The following is a 20,291-nucleotide window of genomic DNA, read 5'->3' on the forward strand; positions in this document are numbered from 1 at the left end:
AGGGCATCTTTTGGGATGAGCACTGGGTTTTGTATGGAAACCAACTTGACAATAAATCTCATATATTAAAAAAATTAAAAAAAAATAAAAGTTCATGAGGCATTTGATCTACTTGGGAACCTCTACAAGCGCAGTCACTTCCAGGACCATTCAGGTTGTTGGCAGAATCCATTTTGTTACCATGGTTTCCACATGATCTCCATGGGCACACCTTGTGCTTGGTATGTCCGAAGAGAAAATGTGTTGAGTCTCACTGTTTACTCAAGATTTCAACTGTGGTCCTTTATTGTCTATTCAGTTGAAAGGATTACTGGGTGTTTTATAGAAGTAAGGTTTTTGCCTTGTGGGCTGAACTTAGACACCACTCACAATTGTGAATCAAGTGCAAATCAGAGACTTAATGAGAATGAATCCATGATGTACAAATGGACCCTGCAATTGTCATCTCCCCCATCTCCACCCCTCTCTCTGTGTCCCACATTGTGACCTCAATCTCTCCACTCCTGGTGCCTCTAGATATCCATGAAACCTGACTCTTTCCCTGCAAATGACACTTCTAGTCTTCATTGCTCTTCTCAGTCCTGCAGGTGCACTTTTTTTAAAATTTGTATATGTTTGTTTAATTTTGAGAAATTTTGAGCAGAGGAGGGTCAGAGAGCAAGGGGGACAGAGGATGTGAGGCGGGCTCAGCACGACCGCACCAAGTCTGATGTGGGGTTCAAACCCATGAACCGTTAGATCAAAACCTGTGTCGATGTTGGACACTCCACCTACTGAGGAACCCCGACACATGTATTTCTTTCTCTTTTAAAAAATAAACATGTTTGTTTGCTTTTGGGAGAGCATGAGCAAGGGAGAGGCAAAAGGAGAGAGTGGCAGGGGATCCGAAGCTGGCTCTGCATGACAGCAGTGAGCCCTATGCCATCAGGTGTATTAGACCTCTATACCAACAAGCATGTTTCACGTGATACCACAGCCCTCATCCCGAATTTCCTCCCCTTCCACTGCCTCTAAATACTCCATTCTCCATTCATTCCTCCTTCCCCATTCCAATATGTCAGCCCACTTCTTGTGTCTTTTATGTCCACTGCCCTCGTGTGCCAGCCAACATTTATCAGGAGTCCTTAGTTTCCTCATGTCCCTGCACTTATTACCCCCAACTCTACACTTCCTGACTCTTTCTCATGATCCCTCTAGCCTCCTGATGCCAACTGTTCTCCCAGCTCTGAAGGTCTCTGTCCACCCACACTAACTCCCTGTGCCCATGATGTTTCCTAGGCATCATCTTTTCTTTCTACTCTTTCTCTCTGGTTGGAGCACTGAATACTCCCAGGACTCCAGTCACAGGCAACTATCTCCCTTCCATCCCTATCTTCTTTAATCCTTCATTGGCAAAAAGGTTTCTATGCTCTCTACCCAACCTTGTCACTTCACTCCCTTTTGCGAATTAATTTGTCACCCATTATTCCCCTCCTTCCTAGGACTTCTTTTTACCCTCTTATTCTCTCAACACCTATAGCCCAGCCTTAATGTCCCTGCCTACACTCCACTCCCAACCTAAAATGAGTAGTTTGCCTTAACCCTTCAGTCACATTTCACAACCTAGTGTCTTTTAGCCTTAGTATGGGTTACATAGTGTGTGTCAAATAAATATGCCCAAGTGCTAACCCTCATTACCTGTAATTGTACCCTTATTGGGCAGTAAGCTCTTGGCAGATGTCTTTACGTTAAAATGAGGTCATGCTAGATTTGGGTCAATTTTACTCCAATGACTGGTATCCTTATAAGAAAAGAAAAATGAAGACACACAGAACAAGGTGTGATGATGAAGTCAATGATGGAGTGATATACATCTACAAGCCAAGCCAGACCAGGGACAGCTGACAGTCCCCAGGAGTTAGAAAGAGCGAAGTCTCACTTCTTGAGGTACAGTGTGGCCCTGCCAACAGCTTACTTCAGACTTCAAGAACCTCCAGAACTGTGAGACAGTAATTCCTCAGTGTGCTTAGACTAAGAGACCAATGCACCATTGCTCATTTTAGCCAGCCTATATTGTATATATGCAGCATATTATCTATGCAACTATGGACACAAGTTATTTTCTTGTCTTGGTTATTATGAATAATGGGGCATGTTGTTTAGTTTTTACATATTTGTGAGTTTTCTAGTTTTGTCCATTTACCTGACTCTAGGTGCATGCCATTGTGGTTGAAAAGATGCTTGATAGAATTTCACTCATAAATTTATTAAGACTTTTTTTGTGTGCCAACATATAATCTATACTGGAGAGTGTTCTGTGTCCGTGTGGGAAGAAAGTTTTCTGCTGCTGTTGCATGCAATGTTGTAAGTCCATCTGCTGAAGTCCAATGTTTTCATATTGACGTCGTGTCTGAATACTCAATCCATTATTGAAAGTGCAGTGCTGAAATCCTGCTGTATACATACATAGGTGTCTTTATGTGGGGGGTGGGATAAATATTTATACAAGTTCTATCCTTTGGTGGAATTGACTCCTTTATTTTTTCAGTTCTGTTCTTAGCAAAAGCAGCTAAAAACTATAAAACATTACTTTATATCTATAAAAGAAAATGATTTCAAAATTAAGTGATGCACATGTATCCAAGTGTGACCAAATCAACACAATAATTCAATGCACAATAAGTGTATTATGTAATTCATGGAACAAAAAGCAAGACACAACTAAATGTTGTCAGTACAAATGCTACACACATATACAAACCTACAGCTTAGTGCAATACAAACAAATCCTAAGTACTTGGTATAGCTACCTTTCTCCTACATTAAAGGAGTGAATGTCTTCTATGTAGTAAATAGACATAGAATGTATAAAAACTTTGGTCACATGTAATGTAATCCAAAATGGGGGACCCAAGTGGAATGTAAGGTTAGCTTATGGGAAGATGAACATTTCAGAAAGAACTCAACTTGAAATAAATCTGCTATATTGACACGATGACCCATAAAAAACTGATCATTGCAAATGTATACAAAGAACTGCCCAGAAATACCGGAAATCTTACTGACAGGTATATTACAGTACCATGCCTGAAATAAAAAATAACTTGCTTGATGTGTTTAAAAGAGTAGATAACAATGAAAAGTAAATAACATGTGAGTGAAAAAAATTGCGAGGTACAATAGCATGGTGTTCGAAAAGTGAATACTCTGGGAAAGATGTATTAGCCTGTACAATTTGGTTTTGATCAACTATTGGCTGCTTTTGCAGTAAATTACCAAGATTTTCATTGCAACAGTATTTTCCCACACACTTCAAAATCTGGAAGCAATAGTCTTTCTCGCATTGTCATTTATTGTTTTTTATTTTCCCCAGCCCTCTAAAGGTAGCAATCGGCTTTTGAATATCAAGTAGCCATTTCAAGGCGTCATAAGATACACATGTGGAGAAACATTACACAAACTACAATTCAGGCATCTGCACAAACACCACCCACACTTACAGAAAAAGGTGTTTCTTTTCAATGTGTCAGTATGAGTTAAAGAACCAAACTATTATTGTCCTCCAAAACCAAAACAGGGGGAGACTTTATTGCCTTCTGCCAAATGGCGCATTAACTAAAAACCGTGTACAAAGTGACCCATTTGTTTAATACTGACCTTGCCGTGTCTTATTATAGTCCTTGATTCAAGTCTATTTTGTCTGAAGCATAGCTACCCCATTTCTTTTGGTTTCCAATTGCATGCAATATCGTTTTGAATATCTGCACTTTCAGGCTGAGTGTGAACACAACATAGGATTGGGTCTTGGATTTCTTTCCATTCAGCCAATCTCTATCTTTTGATTGGGAATTTAGTCCCTTTATATTTAAAGGAAGTATTGATACAGGAATGGAGTTACTGTTGTCATTCTTTCCATGGTTTTCTGGCTACTTTAGAATTCTTGCTCCCTTTCTTATCCATTTTCTCTTTACTTTTGTGATCTGATGATTTTCAAGAATGGTAAACCCTGATTCTTTTCTCTTTATCTTTTGGGTATCGATTACCAGTGTGCTCCATGGTTACCATGAAGATTCAAGAAGACACGACAGTCTATTTTAAGTTACGTACAGCTTAAGTTTGCCTACTGAAATTCTTTCAGGCCTGAGGTGATTGTTCAAAAATGTGAATGTAGTATCCTAGCTATTTTAGGAAGGTTTTGCTATATTCTTTCTGATATCTGTGAAGATTTCTTCCTTTCAATTACATCAGGATATTGACATTGATATTGATATTCTGTACTTGTAACTATTGCTATGATGAACCTGCATCACGTTTTTCAGTGGACTGACCCTCTTTCCCTTAAAGATCATTTAGTGCAACATTTTATTTGTGATACACACTTGTAGTTGAAATAAAGGGACAATGGTGTCCTGAACACCTCTTTCATGATAATTACAGCAAGGTTAGAGGCACAGAAAGCATCTCCATTTAGATTTTATTCAACTCTTCTTCTTCACCTTCCATGGAAAATTACATATGTATGAGTCCCACCTAAGAAAGAAGGGAACTCATATCATTGATGTAGCAATACTCAGCCACATACGTTCACACACCCACTAGGAATAAATGAATTTTCTGAAGTGACTTGAGAATAAGAAGCATATTAATGTTTACTAGTCACAAATCTTAAATAGGTTAATGTAAAAATATTGAGAGTATATGTATGCAAAACGCCATCCCTTTTATCATTTAAAGCATAAGCATATACATTATCTAAATGTTTACCTTTGTATTATTCCTGCTAATAATTATTTTGATGTAATGTCTGAATACACAGACTTACTGCTTTCTGCTGTGAATTCTGTGACACGTGTTGACATTTTATGTTCAGTTAAATATATTTTTAAATACTTCAATCTTTCAACTTACTTTCCTTTTGGTACTCTCTGATGTTTTCCACATGGTATATTTATGAAGAAGGGCTTTCCTCATGCATTCAGTTTGAATGGTTTGAACTCACATGCATTTGGAGATATTGAATAAGGATTGAGTTCCAGATGAAAGCTTTGTCATTCTTTTTACATTTTAGAGTTTTCCTCTCATATGGGAATTATGATGTTGAATAAGGTAGGACTTCCACCTAAGGGTGTGCTACATTCATCACATTTGCAATGTTCCTCCTATGTATGAACAATGTGATGGTGAGTAAGGCTTGAGCTGAGTGAAATGTTTCGCCACATTCTCTACAATTGTAAGGATCTCTCAAGTATGAATTTGGTGGTGTGGAATGAGGCTTGAGCACCATTAAAGGGCTTTCCTGAATCTTTCTATGTGAAAAATCATCTCTATGACACATTCTCTGACACGAAATCAGGGATCAGCATTGGTTAAAGTCTTGCCACATTGTTTACTTGGGTATCGTTAATCCTCAATGTGGATTCTGTGGTGTGGAGTAGCGTTGAGCCCTCCTTAAAAGTTCTCTCACAGTCTTGGGGTGCCTGGGTGGCTTAGTCAGTGAAGCATCCAACTTCACCTCGTCATTATATAGCAGTTTACGGGTTCGAGCCCTGCATCAGGCTCTGAGCTGTCTGTGCCAAAATCTTGGAGCCTGGAACCTGCTTTTCATTCTGTGTGTGTGTCTGCCTCTGCAACCTCCCACTCATTCTATCGAAGAAAAACTTTTAAAAAAGTGGGGGGAAAATTCCTTCACAGTCTTAAACTCTGTAACATTTGCTCCAAGATGATTTCTGTAATCTTGAATAAAGAATGATTGGTGATTAAAGCCTTTTGCACACGTTACATTGGTAAGGTTGGTTCAAGTATGAATTCTGTGATGTTGACGAAGTCCTGAGCATTTGGTAAAGCCCTTGCCACATGTCTTACATTGGTAAGGTTTCTCTCCAGTATGAATTCTGTGATGGCCATTACGGTCTGACTGCAACCTAAAGGCCTTGCCACATTCTTGACATTTGTAAGGTTTCTCTCCAGTATGAATTCTCTGGTGCTGACTAAGGGATGATTGCTGGCTAAAGACCTTGCCACATACTTGACATTTGTAAGGTTTCTCTCCAGTATGAATTCTGTGATGCTGAGTAAGGGTTGTTTGCTGACGAAAGACCTTACCACATTCTTGACATTTGTAAGGTTTCTCTCCCGTATGCATTCTGTAATGCTGAGTAAGGGATGATTGCTGGATAAAGGCTCTGCCACATTCTTGACATTGGTAAGGTTTCTCTCCAGTATGGATTCTGTGATGCTTAGTAAGGCTGGAACACAAATTAAAGGTTTTGCTGCACTTGTTACATTGGTAATGTCTCTGTCCGGTATGAATCCTATGATGTCGAGTAAGGGCTGAGTATTCGCTAAAGGCCTTGCCACATTCTTTACATTTGTGGGGTTTCTCCCCGGTATGAATTCTGTGATGTTCAATAAGTCGTGAGGAATAGTTGAAGGCTTTTCCACATTCTTCACATTGGTAAGGTTTCTCACCAGTGTGGATTTTGTGATGCTGAGTAAGGGATGATTGCTGTCTAAAGGCCTTGCCACATTCTTGACATTTGTGAGGTTTCTCTCCAGTGTGGATTCTGTGATGTCCACTAAGGGATGATTGCTGGCTAAAGGCCTTCCCACATTCTTGACATTTGTAAGGTTTCTCTCCAGTATGAATTCTGTGATGTCGACTAATTGATGTTGGATGGCTAAAGGCTTTGCCACATTCTTGACATTTGTAAGGTTTCTCTCCAGTATGCATTCTGTGATGCTTAGTAAGGGATGCTGGCTGGCTAAAGGCCTTGCCACATTCTTGACATTTGTGAGGTTTCTCTCCAGTATGAATTCTGTGATGTCGAATAAGGGATGATTGCTGCCTAAAGGCCCTGCCACATTCTTGACATTTGTGAGGTTTCTCTCCAGTGTGGATTCTGTGATGCTGAATAAGCAATGATTGCTGGCTAAAGGCCCTGCCACATTCTTCACATTTGTAAGGTTTCTCTCCAGTATGCATTCTGTGATGTTGAATAAGGGATGATTGCTTGCTAAAGGCCTTGCCACATGTTTGACATTTGTGAGGTGCAGTATGGATTTGCCTGTGTGCATGGAGTGATGACCTATCCTTAAAGGTTTGACCACCTTCTTCACATTTGTCAATTTTCTTTGCAGTATGCATTTGCTGATGTTGAGATAGTGTTGAGTGCCTGTCAAAGGTTTTGCCACATTCCTTGCAAATGTACCTTTTCTCTCCAGTACCACTTGTCTTATACGTATTTAGACTTAACGATTGACTAAACATGTTTCCAGATTCATTACCTGTGTATGGGTTTTCCCCCACACGAATCCTCTGATGACCAGCAATACTGGAGGACTGCTTCAGAGCTTTCCCACATTCATCATATTTAGAAGTATTTTCTCCCTTCTGCGTTCTCTTACTCTTGGTACGCTTGGAGTTTGGGTAAAAGACTTCCTCATCTTTATTAGGTTCAAAATGGTTTTCTTGCAGAGTCCTCAGATGTTTGCTAACATGGGATCCCTGGTTAGACTGTGTCTCAGATTCACTGTATTGAGCCAGTGTATCTCCACTGAAAATGCTCTGGTAATGTTGCACGGTCACCTCCTCTATGAAGCGCCTCCCAAATTGATACGTCCTAGGCCTTTTATCTTCATTTTTGAATCTCTGAGTTTTAGAACTATTTGACTGAAAGGTCAATCCAATCCCACTTTCACAATGGCTCAAAGCATTGTTTTCAGTGTAGATGGGGTAACTTTCCAAATGTTCCAAATTTTCGTTGCACAAATATGTATGTTTGCATATTTGATTGGAACTTCTTACAGATGCACACTCCTTTGCACAAATAGTGGATGTAAAAAGGGCGGTTTTCCAAAATGTTTTATGTCCTTCACCACTTGCGGCCGTGAGGTTCTTATTATGGGCATTCGTCTCAATTGGACCACGTCCTTCATAAAACTTCTGATGCGCTTCATTCTTTCTATCACTGTCGCAGTTTATCAAGTGTAAATTCTCAAGGGCATGATGTTTCCCTGTACCCAGTGACACATTTTGTAAAGAGGCTTCTATGCATGGTTTTGGCAGGAGGTTCTGGGTGCCATGTGAAGATATAGCTGAAAGATAGCAAATAACAAAAAAAGGAACATCATTCCAATTACTACTCTCACATGAATGTACTGACAACTTCTAATATACAACCTTCAAATCAGTCAGAGAATGTCAGGAAGATGGTTGAGAAGGATTCATCGGGACGTCATTCTTCCTTGACACAGAAACTTACATACAACGTGTTGAAGACATAGCCTAATAGATCATCCTGTAGTTGTTTAAAGGTGTAGCACAAATCACATTCTTGTGCCACAAAGAATCAGGAAAGTATCCTATGAGCCAAAATTTAGAAGCAAGGACATTTAATTTAAAAGTCAAACAGAAATGATGAAAATACGATATAGCAAAAGTAGGAATGAAACAACAGGACGAGTTTGTTTTCAGAAATAACCCAAAAAATTTACAGATCTATAACACCATCAAGTAAGGATGAATAATTGAAGTTTTCCTAAAATCAGAAGTGAAGAAGTAACGCAAGACACAGTACATGTGATATAGATATAAAATAATTATAATTGGCACAAAGAATAATTACATGCTAACAAGTAGGTATCAAAAAAAAGTACCTATTTCAAAAAAAGGTATAACCTACCTGACATTATCATGGAGAAAAGAACATAATGAAAGAGGAGCCTGGGTGGCTTAGTTGGTTGAGCGTCCAACTCTTGATTTTGGCTCAGGTCATGATCTTAGGGTCATGTGATGGACCCCCGTATCAGGCTCTACCCTAAGCAAGAAGCCTGCTTAAGATTCTCTCTATATGTACCTCTGCCTTCTCCCCCACTTACTGACTCTCACACTCAAAAAAAAAAAGAAGAAAAAGAAAAAGAAAAAAAGAAAAAAACGTATCTACAACTACTAAGTAGATTAAAACTGTAATAAATAAACTCCCAGTAGGGCGCCTGGGTGGCTCACTTGGGTAAGCATCTGACTTCAGCTCAGGTCAGGATCTCACAGTCCGTGAGTTTGAGCCCTGCATCGGGCTCTGTGCTGACAGCTCAGAGACTTGAGCCTGCTTTGGATTCTGTGCCTCCCTCTCTCTCCTCCCCTCCCCTGCTCATGCTCTGTCTCTTTCTGTCTGTCTCTGTCTCAAAAATAAATGAAAACATTAAAAAAATTTTTAATTAAAAATAAATATAAAAATAAATTTCCAACAAGGAAAATGCTTATGCCAGATGAATTCACGGAATAATTCATAGACAGACATGATAAAGTACTTGAAATCTCCCCAGACATTTCTAGGGAGTGAAGAGAAGAGAGATTATGAAAACCCTTGATCATACCAGTCTTAACAGCCTTAACCTTATCAAAGCTGAAGGAAGATGCTATAAGTATAGAAGACTATGAATGACTATCTGTGGGGAATATTCATGCAAAATCCACCATAAAACTAAGCAAATAGGGGAGCCTGGGTGCCTAAGTCGGTGAAGCATCTGACTCTTGACTTCAGCTCAGGTCATGACTTCAGTCGTGAGATCAGGCCCCATGACCAGCTCCTTGCAAACTGAAAAACCTGCTTGGGATCCCCTTTCCGCCTCACTCTCTGCCCCTCCCATTGTCCTCTTCTTCCCTCTCCCTCTCAAAACAAATAAACAAATGAAAAACAAACTGAATCAAAAGCACGTTTTACCATTTTACAACATAATCAGCTGGGAATTCCTCCTGAAATTCAAGGGTGTTTCACCATATGGCAAACTATCAAGTTGGGACTGCACATTACAGACTAAAGATCACAAAGAGAGGATTAATTGATACAGGACAGGAAGTGAGCATATTGTACACCATTTCATGATTAAAGATACTCACTAAAGGAAGAATCAAAGGAAACTACTTCATCCTAATAAAGATAATGTATGTGTGAAAGGCTGAAATCCAACATAATCAATGAGAGGACTGAAAGCTCCTCCTATTGGATCAGAAATAAGTTATTGAAAGCAACTTTCTCATGTCCATTCCACACAGTATGGGGACTATTCAGAACAATTAGGCAAGAAAAAAAATACATAAAAGGAAACCAAATTGGGAGCGCTTGGTTGGCTCAGTTAATTGTCTGACTGTTGGTTTTCAATCTGGCACTTTGTGAATTTGAGCCCCACATCAGGCTCCAGGCTGATAGCACAGAGCCTATTGGGGTTCTCTCTCTCTGTTTCTTTCCCTCTCTCTCTGCTTCTCCCCCACTCCCACTCTCTCAAAATAAATAAACTTAAAACAATTCTAAAATTGAAACAAATTGGAAAAGAAAAAGCAAAATTATTGTTGTTAGAGGATGAAATTATCTATATAAAATCCTAGGAAACTTTTTTTTTTGGTAACCATTATTATTCATTTTTGCTAATTTTTCTACTAGACCCTCCACTTTCAATTTTTTATGCTATAAATGATTGAGTTAATTACTGTATTTCACCTTTTTTCTCTTATTACACTCAATGAACAAAAGAAATTTAGATAAAATTCTGTAAAAGGAAACACTAAAAAAATAAGAAAGAAGTAAAATGAAGACCCAAATAAACAATAACATAACATTGAAAGTAATTCCATTTCTCCAATACAACACACAAAATTGGCAATACCTTAAATACATTTACATTGAAAAAAAAACCCACAAACGAAAAATGGAAAAGAAAACGAGGCAACAGTTACCCACAGAAACATATAGTGTGATAAAAGATTCCTAAAGCAATCATACACTAACATATTAGACATTTTGGAAAAGACCAAGACCACATACTTTCACTGGTCAATTGACCAAACATTTAAACAAGTAACTCCTTGGATGCCCCAGTGGCTCAGTTGGTTAAGCATCCAACTGTTGGTTTTGGCTCAGGTCATGATCTCACTTTGTGAGTTCCAGCCCCACACTGGGCTCTGCACTGACAGTGAGCATCCTTTTTGGGATTCTCTCTATTTCCCTCTCTCCTTACCTCTTCCCTCTTATCTCTCCTCTCTCTCAAAATAAATAATTATTAAAAAGGTAATGGAGAACATTATATTTTTTTAAAAAAGCAATTACTGATAAAATTCATCAAAATTCTACAAATAGTAGAATAGAGGGAACCCATTGAAAATCATTCTAGGTAGCAGGCATTACCCTGGTACCAAAGAGGACATAACCACAATACAAGAACAAAAAAAGGCTAGTTTGTCGAATATAAATATTGCTACACTGACCTTCTTTTGACATTCATTTGCATGATAACTTCTCTAGCCCCTCACTTTCAATTGGCAGACGGCTTCAGGTCTAAATTGAGTCTTTTGTAGGCAGCAGATTAATCGGTTTGGGTTTTTTTTTTAATCCATTCAGACACCCTATGTGTTGTGATTGGAGTGCATAGTACATTTCCCTTCAAAGGAATTATTGACTAGATACCTATTTGCTCCCATTTTATTATTACTTTTGGCATTGTTTCTGGAGATTTTTTCTGATACTTTCTTGTCTTTCTCACTTTTGGTCTCTTCTCTGAAGTCAAAGACTGTCCTTAAACATGTCTTGGAAGGCTGTTCCAGTGGTCACAAACTCCTTTAGTTTCTGTTTGACTGGAAATCTCTCTCTCCTCTAGTCTGAATGATAGTCTTCCTGGATAGACTGTTCTTGGCTGCCTATTTTCCCCATTCAGCATCGGGTCTGACTGCAGCCCCAGCCACCAACACAAGTTACCCCAGACAGCATAGGGGGAGAGCCCTGCAGTTCCACACCATTCCAGGGACTATCCAAAATGACGAAATGGAAGAATTCTCCTCAAAAGAAACTCCAGGATGTAGTGACAGCTAACAAACTGATCAAGAACGATTTAACCAATATAACAGAAAATGAATTTTAATTAATAGTCATAAAATTAATCGCTGGGCTTGAAAAAAGTATAGAGGACAGCAGAGAATCTATTGCTACAGAGATCAAGGGACTAAGCAACAGTCAGAAGGAGCTAGAAAATGCTATAAATGAGGTGCAAAATAAAACGGAGGGGACCACAGCTCGGAATGAAGAGGCAGAGGAGAGAATAGGTGAATTAGAAGATAAGATTATGGAAAAAGAGGAAGCTGAGAAAAAGAGATTAAAAAAAAATCCAGGAGCATGAGGGGAGAATTAGAGAACTAAGTGATGCAATGAAACACAATAATATACGCATAATTGGGATTCCAGAGGAGGAAGAGAGACAGAGAAAGGTGCTGAAGGTGTACTTGAAGAAATCATAGCTGAGATCCAAGAGGCACAAGAAATCCAAGAGGCACAGAGAACTCCCTTCAGACGTAACTTAAATCAATCTTCTGCATGACATATCATAGTGAAACTGGCAAAAAAAAAAAAAAAGGATAAATAGAGAATTCTGAAAGCAGCTAGGAATAACCATGCTCTAACATATAAATGGAGACCGATAAGACTCGTGACGGATCTGTCTACTGAAACTTGGCAGGCCAGAAAGGAATGGCAGGAAATCTTCAACGTGGTGAACAGAAAAAATATGCAGCCAAGAATCCTTTATCCAGCAAGTCTGTCATTTAGAATACAAGGGGAGATAAACTTCTTCCCAAACAAACAAAAACTGAAGGAAATCATCACCGCTAAACCAGCCCTACAAGAGATCCTAAGGGGGATCCTGTGAGACAAAGTAACAGAGACATCACTACAAGCATGAAACCTACAGACATCGCAGTGACTCTAAACCAATATCTTTCTATAATAACACTGAAAGTAAATGGACTAAATGCGCCAACCAAAAGACATAGGGTATCAGAATTGAAAAAAAAAAAAAAAAAAAAAAAAACAAGACCCATCTATTTGCTGTCTACAAGAGACTCATTTTAGACCTGAGGACACCTTCAGACTGAAAGTGAGGGGATGGAGAACTATCTATCATGCTACTGCAACTCAAAAGAAAGCTGGAGTAGCCATACTTATATCAGACAAACTAGACTTTAAATTAAAGGCTGTTCCCTTCATAAGTATATAAGAATTGAGATCAAACCATGCCTACTTTCAGACCACAATGCTATGAAGCTTGAAATCAACCAAAGGAAAAAGTCTGGAAAACCTCCAAAAGCATAGAGGTTAAAGAACACCCTACTAAAGAATGAATGGGTCAACCAGGCAATTAGAGAAGAAATTAAGAAATATATGGAAACGAATAAAAATACAACAATCCAAAGGCTTTGGAATGCAGCAAAGGCAGTGCTGAGAGGAAAATACATTGCAATCCAAGCCTATCTCAAGAAACAAGAAAAGGGGCGCCTGGGTGGTGCAGTCGGTTAAGCGTCCGACTCCAGCCAGGTCACGATCTCGCGGTCCGTGAGTTCGAGCCCCGCGTCGGGCTCTGGGCTGATGGCTCAGAGCCTGGAGCCTGTTTCCGATTCTGTGTCTCCCTCTCTCTCTGCCCCTCCCCCGTTCATGCTCCGTCTCTCTCTGTCCCAAAAAAAAAAAAAAAAAAAAAAAAAAAAAAACTTTGAAAAAAAAAAAAGAAACAAGAAAATTCCCAAATACAAAATCTAACAGCACACCTAAAGGAACTAGAAGCAGAAGAGCAAAGACACCCCAAACCCAGCAGAAGAAGAGAAATAAAAGATCAGAGCAGAAATAAACAGTATAGAATCTAAAAAAACAGTAGAGCAGATCAATGAAACCAAGAGTTGGTTTCTTGAAAAAATAAACAAAATTGATAAACCTCTAGCCAGGCTTCTCAAAAAGAAAAGGGAGATGACCCAAATAAATAAAATCACGAATGAAATGGAATTATTACAACCAATCCCTCAGAAATGCAAGCAATTATCAGGGAATACTATGAAAAACTATATGCCAACAAACTGGACAACGTGGAAGAAATGGACAAATTCCTAAACACCCACACACTTCCAAAACTCAAACAGGAAGAAATAGAAAGCTTGAATAGACCCATAACCAGCAAAGAAATGGAATCATTTATCAAAAATCTCCCAACAAATAAGAGTCCAGACCAGATGGCTTCCCAGGGGAATTCTACCAGACATTTAAAGCAGAGGTAATACCTGTCCTTCTCAAGCTATTCCAAAAAGTAAAAAGGGAAGGAAAACTTCCAGACTCATTCTATAGAGCCAGCATTACTTTGATTCCTAAACCAGACAGAGACCCAGTAAAAAAAGAGAACTACAGGCCAATATCCCTGATGGATATGAATGAAAAATTCTCAATAAGATACTAGCAAATCTAATTCAACAGCATATAAAAAGAATTATTCACCATGATCAAGTGGGATTCACTCCTGGGCTGCAGGGCTGGTTCAAAATTCGCAAATCAATCAATGTAATACATCAAATTAATAAAAGAAAAGATAACCATATGAGACTGTCAATCGATGCAGAAAAAGCATTTGACAAAAATCAGAATCCTTTCTTAATAAAAACCCTCGAGAAAGTCGGGATAGAAGGAACACACTTAAAATCATAAAAGCCATTTATGAAAAGCCCACAGCTACTATCATGCTCAACAGGGAAAAACTGAGAGCTTTCTCCCTGAGACCAGGAACATGACAGGGATGTCCACTCTCACCACTGTTGTTTACCATAGTGTTGGAAGTGGTAGCATCAGCAATCAGACAACAAAAGGAAATCAAAGTCATCAGAATTGGCAAAGATGAAGTTAAGCTTTCACTTTTTGCAGATGTCATGATACCAAACATGGAAAACCTGTGATAGACTCCACCAAAAGTCTGCTAGACCTGATACATGAATTTAGCAAAGTCGCAGGATACAAAATCAATGTACAGAAATCAGTTGCATTCTTATACACTAACAATGAAGCAACAGAAAGACAAATAAAGAAACTGATCCCATTCACAATTGCACCAAGAGGCATAAAATACCTAGGAATAAACCTAACCAAAGGTGTAAAATACCTGTATGCTGAAAACTGTAAAAAGCTTATGAAGGAAATTGAAGAAGATACAAAGAAATGGAAAAACATTCCGTGCTCATGGATTGGAAGAATAAATATTGTCAAAATGTCAATACTACCCAAAGCTATCTACACATTCAATGCAATCCCAATCAAAATCGCATCAGCATTCTTCTCCAAGCTAGAACAAGCAATCCTAACATTTGTATGGAACCACAAAAGACCCCGAATAGCCAAAGTAATATTGAAGAAGAAGACCAAAGAAGGAGGCATCACAATCCCAGACTTTAGCCTCTACTACAAAGCTGTCATCATCAAGACAGCATGGTATTGACACAAAAACAGACACATAGACCAATGAAATAGAATGGAAACCCCAGAACTAGACCCATAAAGGTATGGCCAACTAATCTTTGACAAAGCAGGAAAGAATATCCAATGGAAAAAAGACAGTCTCTTTAACAAATGGTGCTGGGAGAACTGGACAGCAACATGTAGAAGGTTGAAACTAGACCACTTTCTTACACCATTCACAAAAATAAACTCAAAATGGATAAAGGACCTGAATGTGAGACAGGAAACCATCAAAACCCTAGAGGAGAAAGCAGGGAAAAACCTCTCTGACCTCAGCTGCAGCAATTTCTTACTGACACATCCCAAAAGGCCAGGGAATTAAAAGCAAAAATGAACTATTGGGTCCTCATGAAGATAAAAAGTTTCTGCACAGCAAAGGAAACAATCAACAAAACGAAAAGGAAACCAATGGCATGGCAAAAGATATTTGCAAATGACATATCGGACAAAGGGCTAGTATCCAAAATCTATAAAGAACTCTCCAAACTCCACACCCGAAAAACAAAAAATCCAGTGAAGAAATGGGCAGAAAACATGAATAGACACTTCTCTAAAGAAGACATCCAGATGGCCAACAGGCACATGAAAAGATGTTGAACGTCGCTCCTCATCAGGGAAATACAAATCAAAACCACACTCAGATACCACCGCACGCCAGTCATAGTGGCTAAAATGAACAAATCAGGAGACTATAGATGCTGGCGAGGATGTGGAGAAATGGGAACCCTCTTGCACTGTTGGTGGGAATGCAAACTGGTGCAGTCGCTCTGGAAAACAGTGTGGAGATTCCTGAAAAAATTAAAACTAGCACTACCCTATGACCCAGTGATAGCACTGTTAGGAATTTACCCAAGGGATACAGGAGTGCTGATTCATAGGAGCAGTTGTACCCCAATGTTTATAGCAGCACTCTCAACAATAGCCAAATTATGGAAAGAGCCTAAATGTCCATCAACTGACGAATGGATAAAGAAATTGTGGCTTATATACACAATGGAATACTACTTGGCAATGAGAAAGAATGAAATATGGCCTTTTGTTGCAACGTGGATGGAACTGGAGAGTGTTATGCTAAGTGAAATAAGTCATACAGAGAAAGACAGATAGCATATATTTTCACTCTTATGTGGATCCTGAGAAACTTAGGACCATGGGGGAGGGAAAGAAAATAAAAAACAGGTTAGAATAGGAGGGAGGCAAACCATAAGAGACTCTTAAAAACTGAGAACAAACTGGGGCGCCTGGGTGGCGCAGTCGGTTAAGCGTCCGACTTCAGCCAGGTCACGATCTCGCGGTCCGTGAGTTCGAGCCCCGCGTCGGGCTCTGGGCTGATGGCTCAGAGCCTGGAGCCTGTTTCCGGTTCTGTGTCTCCCTCTCTCTCTGCCCCTCCCCCATTCGTGCTCTGTCTCTCTCTGTCCCAAAAATAAATAAACGTTGAAAAAAAAAATTAAAAAAAAAAAACTGAGAACAAACTGAGGGTTGATGGGGGGTGGGAGGGAGGGGAGGGTGGGTGATGGGTATTGAGGAGGGCCCCTGTTGGGATGTGCACTGGGTGTTATATGGAAACCAATTTGACAATAAATTTCATATTAAAAAAAAAAGAAATACCAATAGGTATTGTTTTTGAGTCTTCTATAGCATTAAAAGTCTAGGTCTCCTTTATGTTTTGTGCTGGATTACATTCACAATTTTAAGGCATTTGAACTAATGTGATACACATTTTCTTTATTTGCAGCAACAGAAAAGAGATAAGAAAGAGTATCTATGGGACATGAGGGCAGAATAAAATGGAAATTTACAGGACAGAACTCTCATTCACAATCTCTACTTTAAACAGCAATTCCTACAGCAAACATAGGAGGAATCCTTCATTTTCCAAAGCAGACAACAAACAAGGTGACATGAAGGAGGAAGCTTCCAGAATAAAAGAGATGATTAGTGCACATCTTCCCATAAAGATACTTAATGATAACAGAGAAAAAATATCAACCTTCTAGTGGAGGGATCCAGCAGAGAGCACACGGGAAATAAGGAACCTGTAATGGGTGACACTGGGATCAGGTGGCTAACGTTCTTCAAAGGACACAGAACGACAGCTGTGAAATAAATGTCCAGAACAAATATGTAAATCACAGTCTAACAGCCAAAAGGAAAATAACCATTTTATTCAAATATCAAGCCACTATGCCATGGCAAACAATTCAAATGATCATCTTAGAGAGACTTATGGAGGAAGAAGAGAGAACAGGTAACTAAATGATATCAGGAAAACTCTGCAGGACCAACAGGTCAACCCAAATGATGTACCTCATACCTCATGATGCACATGCCATGTCAGAATTTTGATCTAATAAATCAGAAATGAATCTCATATAGAGCCACGCAGAAAGTGAAAACATTTATGACAAAGGCACAGGAAGTTTCTATTATACAAGAAAAAAGATGTAAATTATGATGTTACTGAGAAATAACGTAACCATTGAGTCTTTATGACAGGCTGTGAGTTCTAAGTTCTCAGTGTTCTAGTTCCCCTGTGGCATTAATGTTGGTAGGAATATTAGAATACACATGGACAAATTATTTCACCATTGAGGAATGGAAGACATAAATTGGAAATTTCTTATTATCATTCATAAGAAAAATAAGCTTCTGAAGTGAAATAGAGCATGGGATTTTCTCATTTTAGAAAATGCTTTTTTATCTGAGGAAATTACAGTTTTGTATGATTAGGCCTAAGCATCAGTGGGGCGCCTGGGTGGCTCAGTTGGTTGACCATCCAACTTCAGCTCAGGTCATGATCTTGTGGTCTGTGAGTTCAAACCCCAGATCAAGCTCTGTGCTGACTGCTCAAAGCCTGGAGGCTCCTTCAAATTCTATGTCTCTGTCTCTCTCTGCCCCTCCCCCACAATTGCTCTGTCTGTCTGCCTCTCTCTGTCTCTCTCTCTCAAAAACAAACATTAAAATAAAAACAAAGATTATAGCCTCAGGAACATTGGAAAGCATAAACCGGAAATCACAAGATCCCTGTCTCCAGTGCTTCTGGGATTTGGACACTAAAACCCACTCTGTCCACCACTACTATGACGCATTTCTCACGAAAACAGAAATTGGGAATGACTTACAATAGAGTTTCTCAGAATATGGAGAATTCTCCAGGGCCTCCAAAGCAAAGGACAAGCTTTCAGACTTTGGAGATACTCAACGCGCAAGGGGAGTCTCCTGGCACTCACTGTGGATGTGATGGACCATCACTGGAGCAGAACAAAGAATCCTTCGAGAATGTAAGAGTATGATGGGTTGGAAAGCTGATGTCCCGCTATGAGTGGGACACACATAAAACTGGGCTTCCAAACTAATTTCCATTCAAGGAGAGCTACTTGAGCCATATTTTAAATATTTGCATATCACCACTGTCATCTGTTTTGTTCATGCCCACCTACCTGCTGGTGAGGCTACCGTCTTCTTTCTCTTCACATCCCAGAGCTCCCTCTTTTGTTCCAAAAAAATGACCAGGTGTGGTTTCGACACAATGAGGCCTGATTATCAGAAAAAAAAAAAAAAAAGAACATACCTGTTTCTCAGATTCGTTCACCCCAATACTGTGCTCAGTACATGAGAGAGGACATTGTAGAATTCCAGAAAATGATTTCTGAATGCTGTTGCCCAAAAGCCCCTTTAGTATACTTGACAGGAATTTCCAATGTTCACATCATGACCTCACGTCCAAGTACTACCACTACAGGAATGAGTAGCAGTTGGGAGCTTAAGTGAGCAGTACCATTTTATGCCACTCAATGTTTACAATTACCACTCATCTACAGATGATGATGCTCTTACCTCACCGTAAAGAAGGGGAATCTACAGCTGAAAAGGACACCTCATGAAGATATTTCTCTATATCTACAAACTCTACTTCTTTCTCTTACTGCAGGGATCTGAATCCCAGTCATGCAAAGAGGATGTTTCCAAGAGACAGTCTTCAAAGGAAGGAACAAACCCGCGAGTGTGGTTTAGGAAGTCTGGAAGGAGTTATCCTCACCCAAGAAGAGGAGGTGTCCATAGGTCTCTAACATCACATCCCTGTACAGTTCTCGCTGACTCTGGTTCAGGCATCCCCATTCGTCCTGAGAGAATTCTATGGCCACATCCCTGAAGGTCAGCAGTCCCTGCAACAAATACCACAGTTATCAAGTAGACATAGGCAGCATTCACAATGGTACCTAAGATGCAAGAGGGAGTTAATGTCACCAGCTGGACCCCAAGACCTAACCTTCACTGCTTACTTGTTGATACCCACTGCCCTCAGTCCCTCATTTTATTTCACTTCTTCTTTCAACCTTATCTGTTACTTCAGGCAACAACACCCCAGGGCCATCGTCTCTTGTGATGGAAACAGAAAGTATACAACAAAAGGTATGTCATCTGAGAAAGAGCTTATACCCATCCTGTCTGAGCTCATCCCCTGACTCACTCCTAAGCAAGTAGACAGTGGTGTCAACCACGGGGAGAGGATTGTTACCATGACCTGATTATAATACTAAACTCTCCACCTAAGAGCGAGCAAGAACCTCATTTACTATGTAACATCCAGAGTAGGTATGGAACTGCTTGCTTTCAAAAAGTAAACATTCTAATGTGTATTTATTTTTGAGAGAGAGACAGAGCAGGAGCAGGGGAAGGACAGAGATGGAGACACAGAATTGGAAGCAGGCTCCAGGCTCTGAGCTGTCAGCACAGAGCCAATTGCAGGGATCGAACTCACAAACCGCAAGATCTTGAGCACACAGACTGCATGATCATGACCCGAGCTGAAGTTGGATGCTCAGCCAACTGAGCCACCCAGGCCCCCCGTATACAACTGTTTTCTTCAGGGCCAAGTGCAACCTTATCCCCACCTTTACATAAGATGATGGGCTCTCCCTCTAATTCTCCACCCTGACTATATATGAAACCATTCCCTTCCTGGGGTTTCTGCTTTGGAAGTGATTCCCTGTGATCTCCTTAATTGTT

General features: G+C 39.7%; 1 protein-coding gene across 1 annotated transcript; it reads right to left on the reverse strand.

Moving 5' to 3' along the window:
• Window positions 1-2,828: 2,828 nt before the first annotated feature.
• Window positions 2,829-19,491, reverse strand: LOC115502651 (zinc finger protein 345-like). Its single transcript, XM_032591519.1, has 3 exons — window positions 19,321-19,491; window positions 18,722-18,817; window positions 2,829-8,073 (listed from the first exon to the last, which is right to left on the reverse strand). Exons 1-3 carry the CDS (start codon window positions 19,352-19,354, stop codon window positions 5,774-5,776), a joined length of 2,430 nt encoding a protein of 809 aa, XP_032447410.1. The 5' UTR covers window positions 19,355-19,491; the 3' UTR covers window positions 2,829-5,773.
• Between the last annotated feature and the right edge of the window lie 800 nt (window positions 19,492-20,291).

The sequence above is a fragment of the Lynx canadensis genome, chromosome E2, assembly GCF_007474595.2.
Source record: "Lynx canadensis isolate LIC74 chromosome E2, mLynCan4.pri.v2, whole genome shotgun sequence".
NCBI lineage: Eukaryota > Metazoa > Chordata > Mammalia > Carnivora > Felidae > Lynx > Lynx canadensis.

Excerpts from the sequence above, each read along its gene's own strand:
- LOC115502651 (XM_032591519.1), bottom strand. The coding sequence starts at position 19,354 with ATGTTAGAGACCTATGGACACCTCCTCTTCTTGG. Across the intron at positions 18,818-19,320 it reads TGGACACCTCCTCTTCTTGG|GCCTCATTGTGTCGAAACCA; the intron begins GTGAGGATAACT and ends TCTGATAATCAG. Across the intron at positions 8,074-18,721 it reads GACGGTAGCCTCACCAGCAG|CTATATCTTCACATGGCACC; the intron begins GTAGGTGGGCAT and ends GCTATCTTTCAG.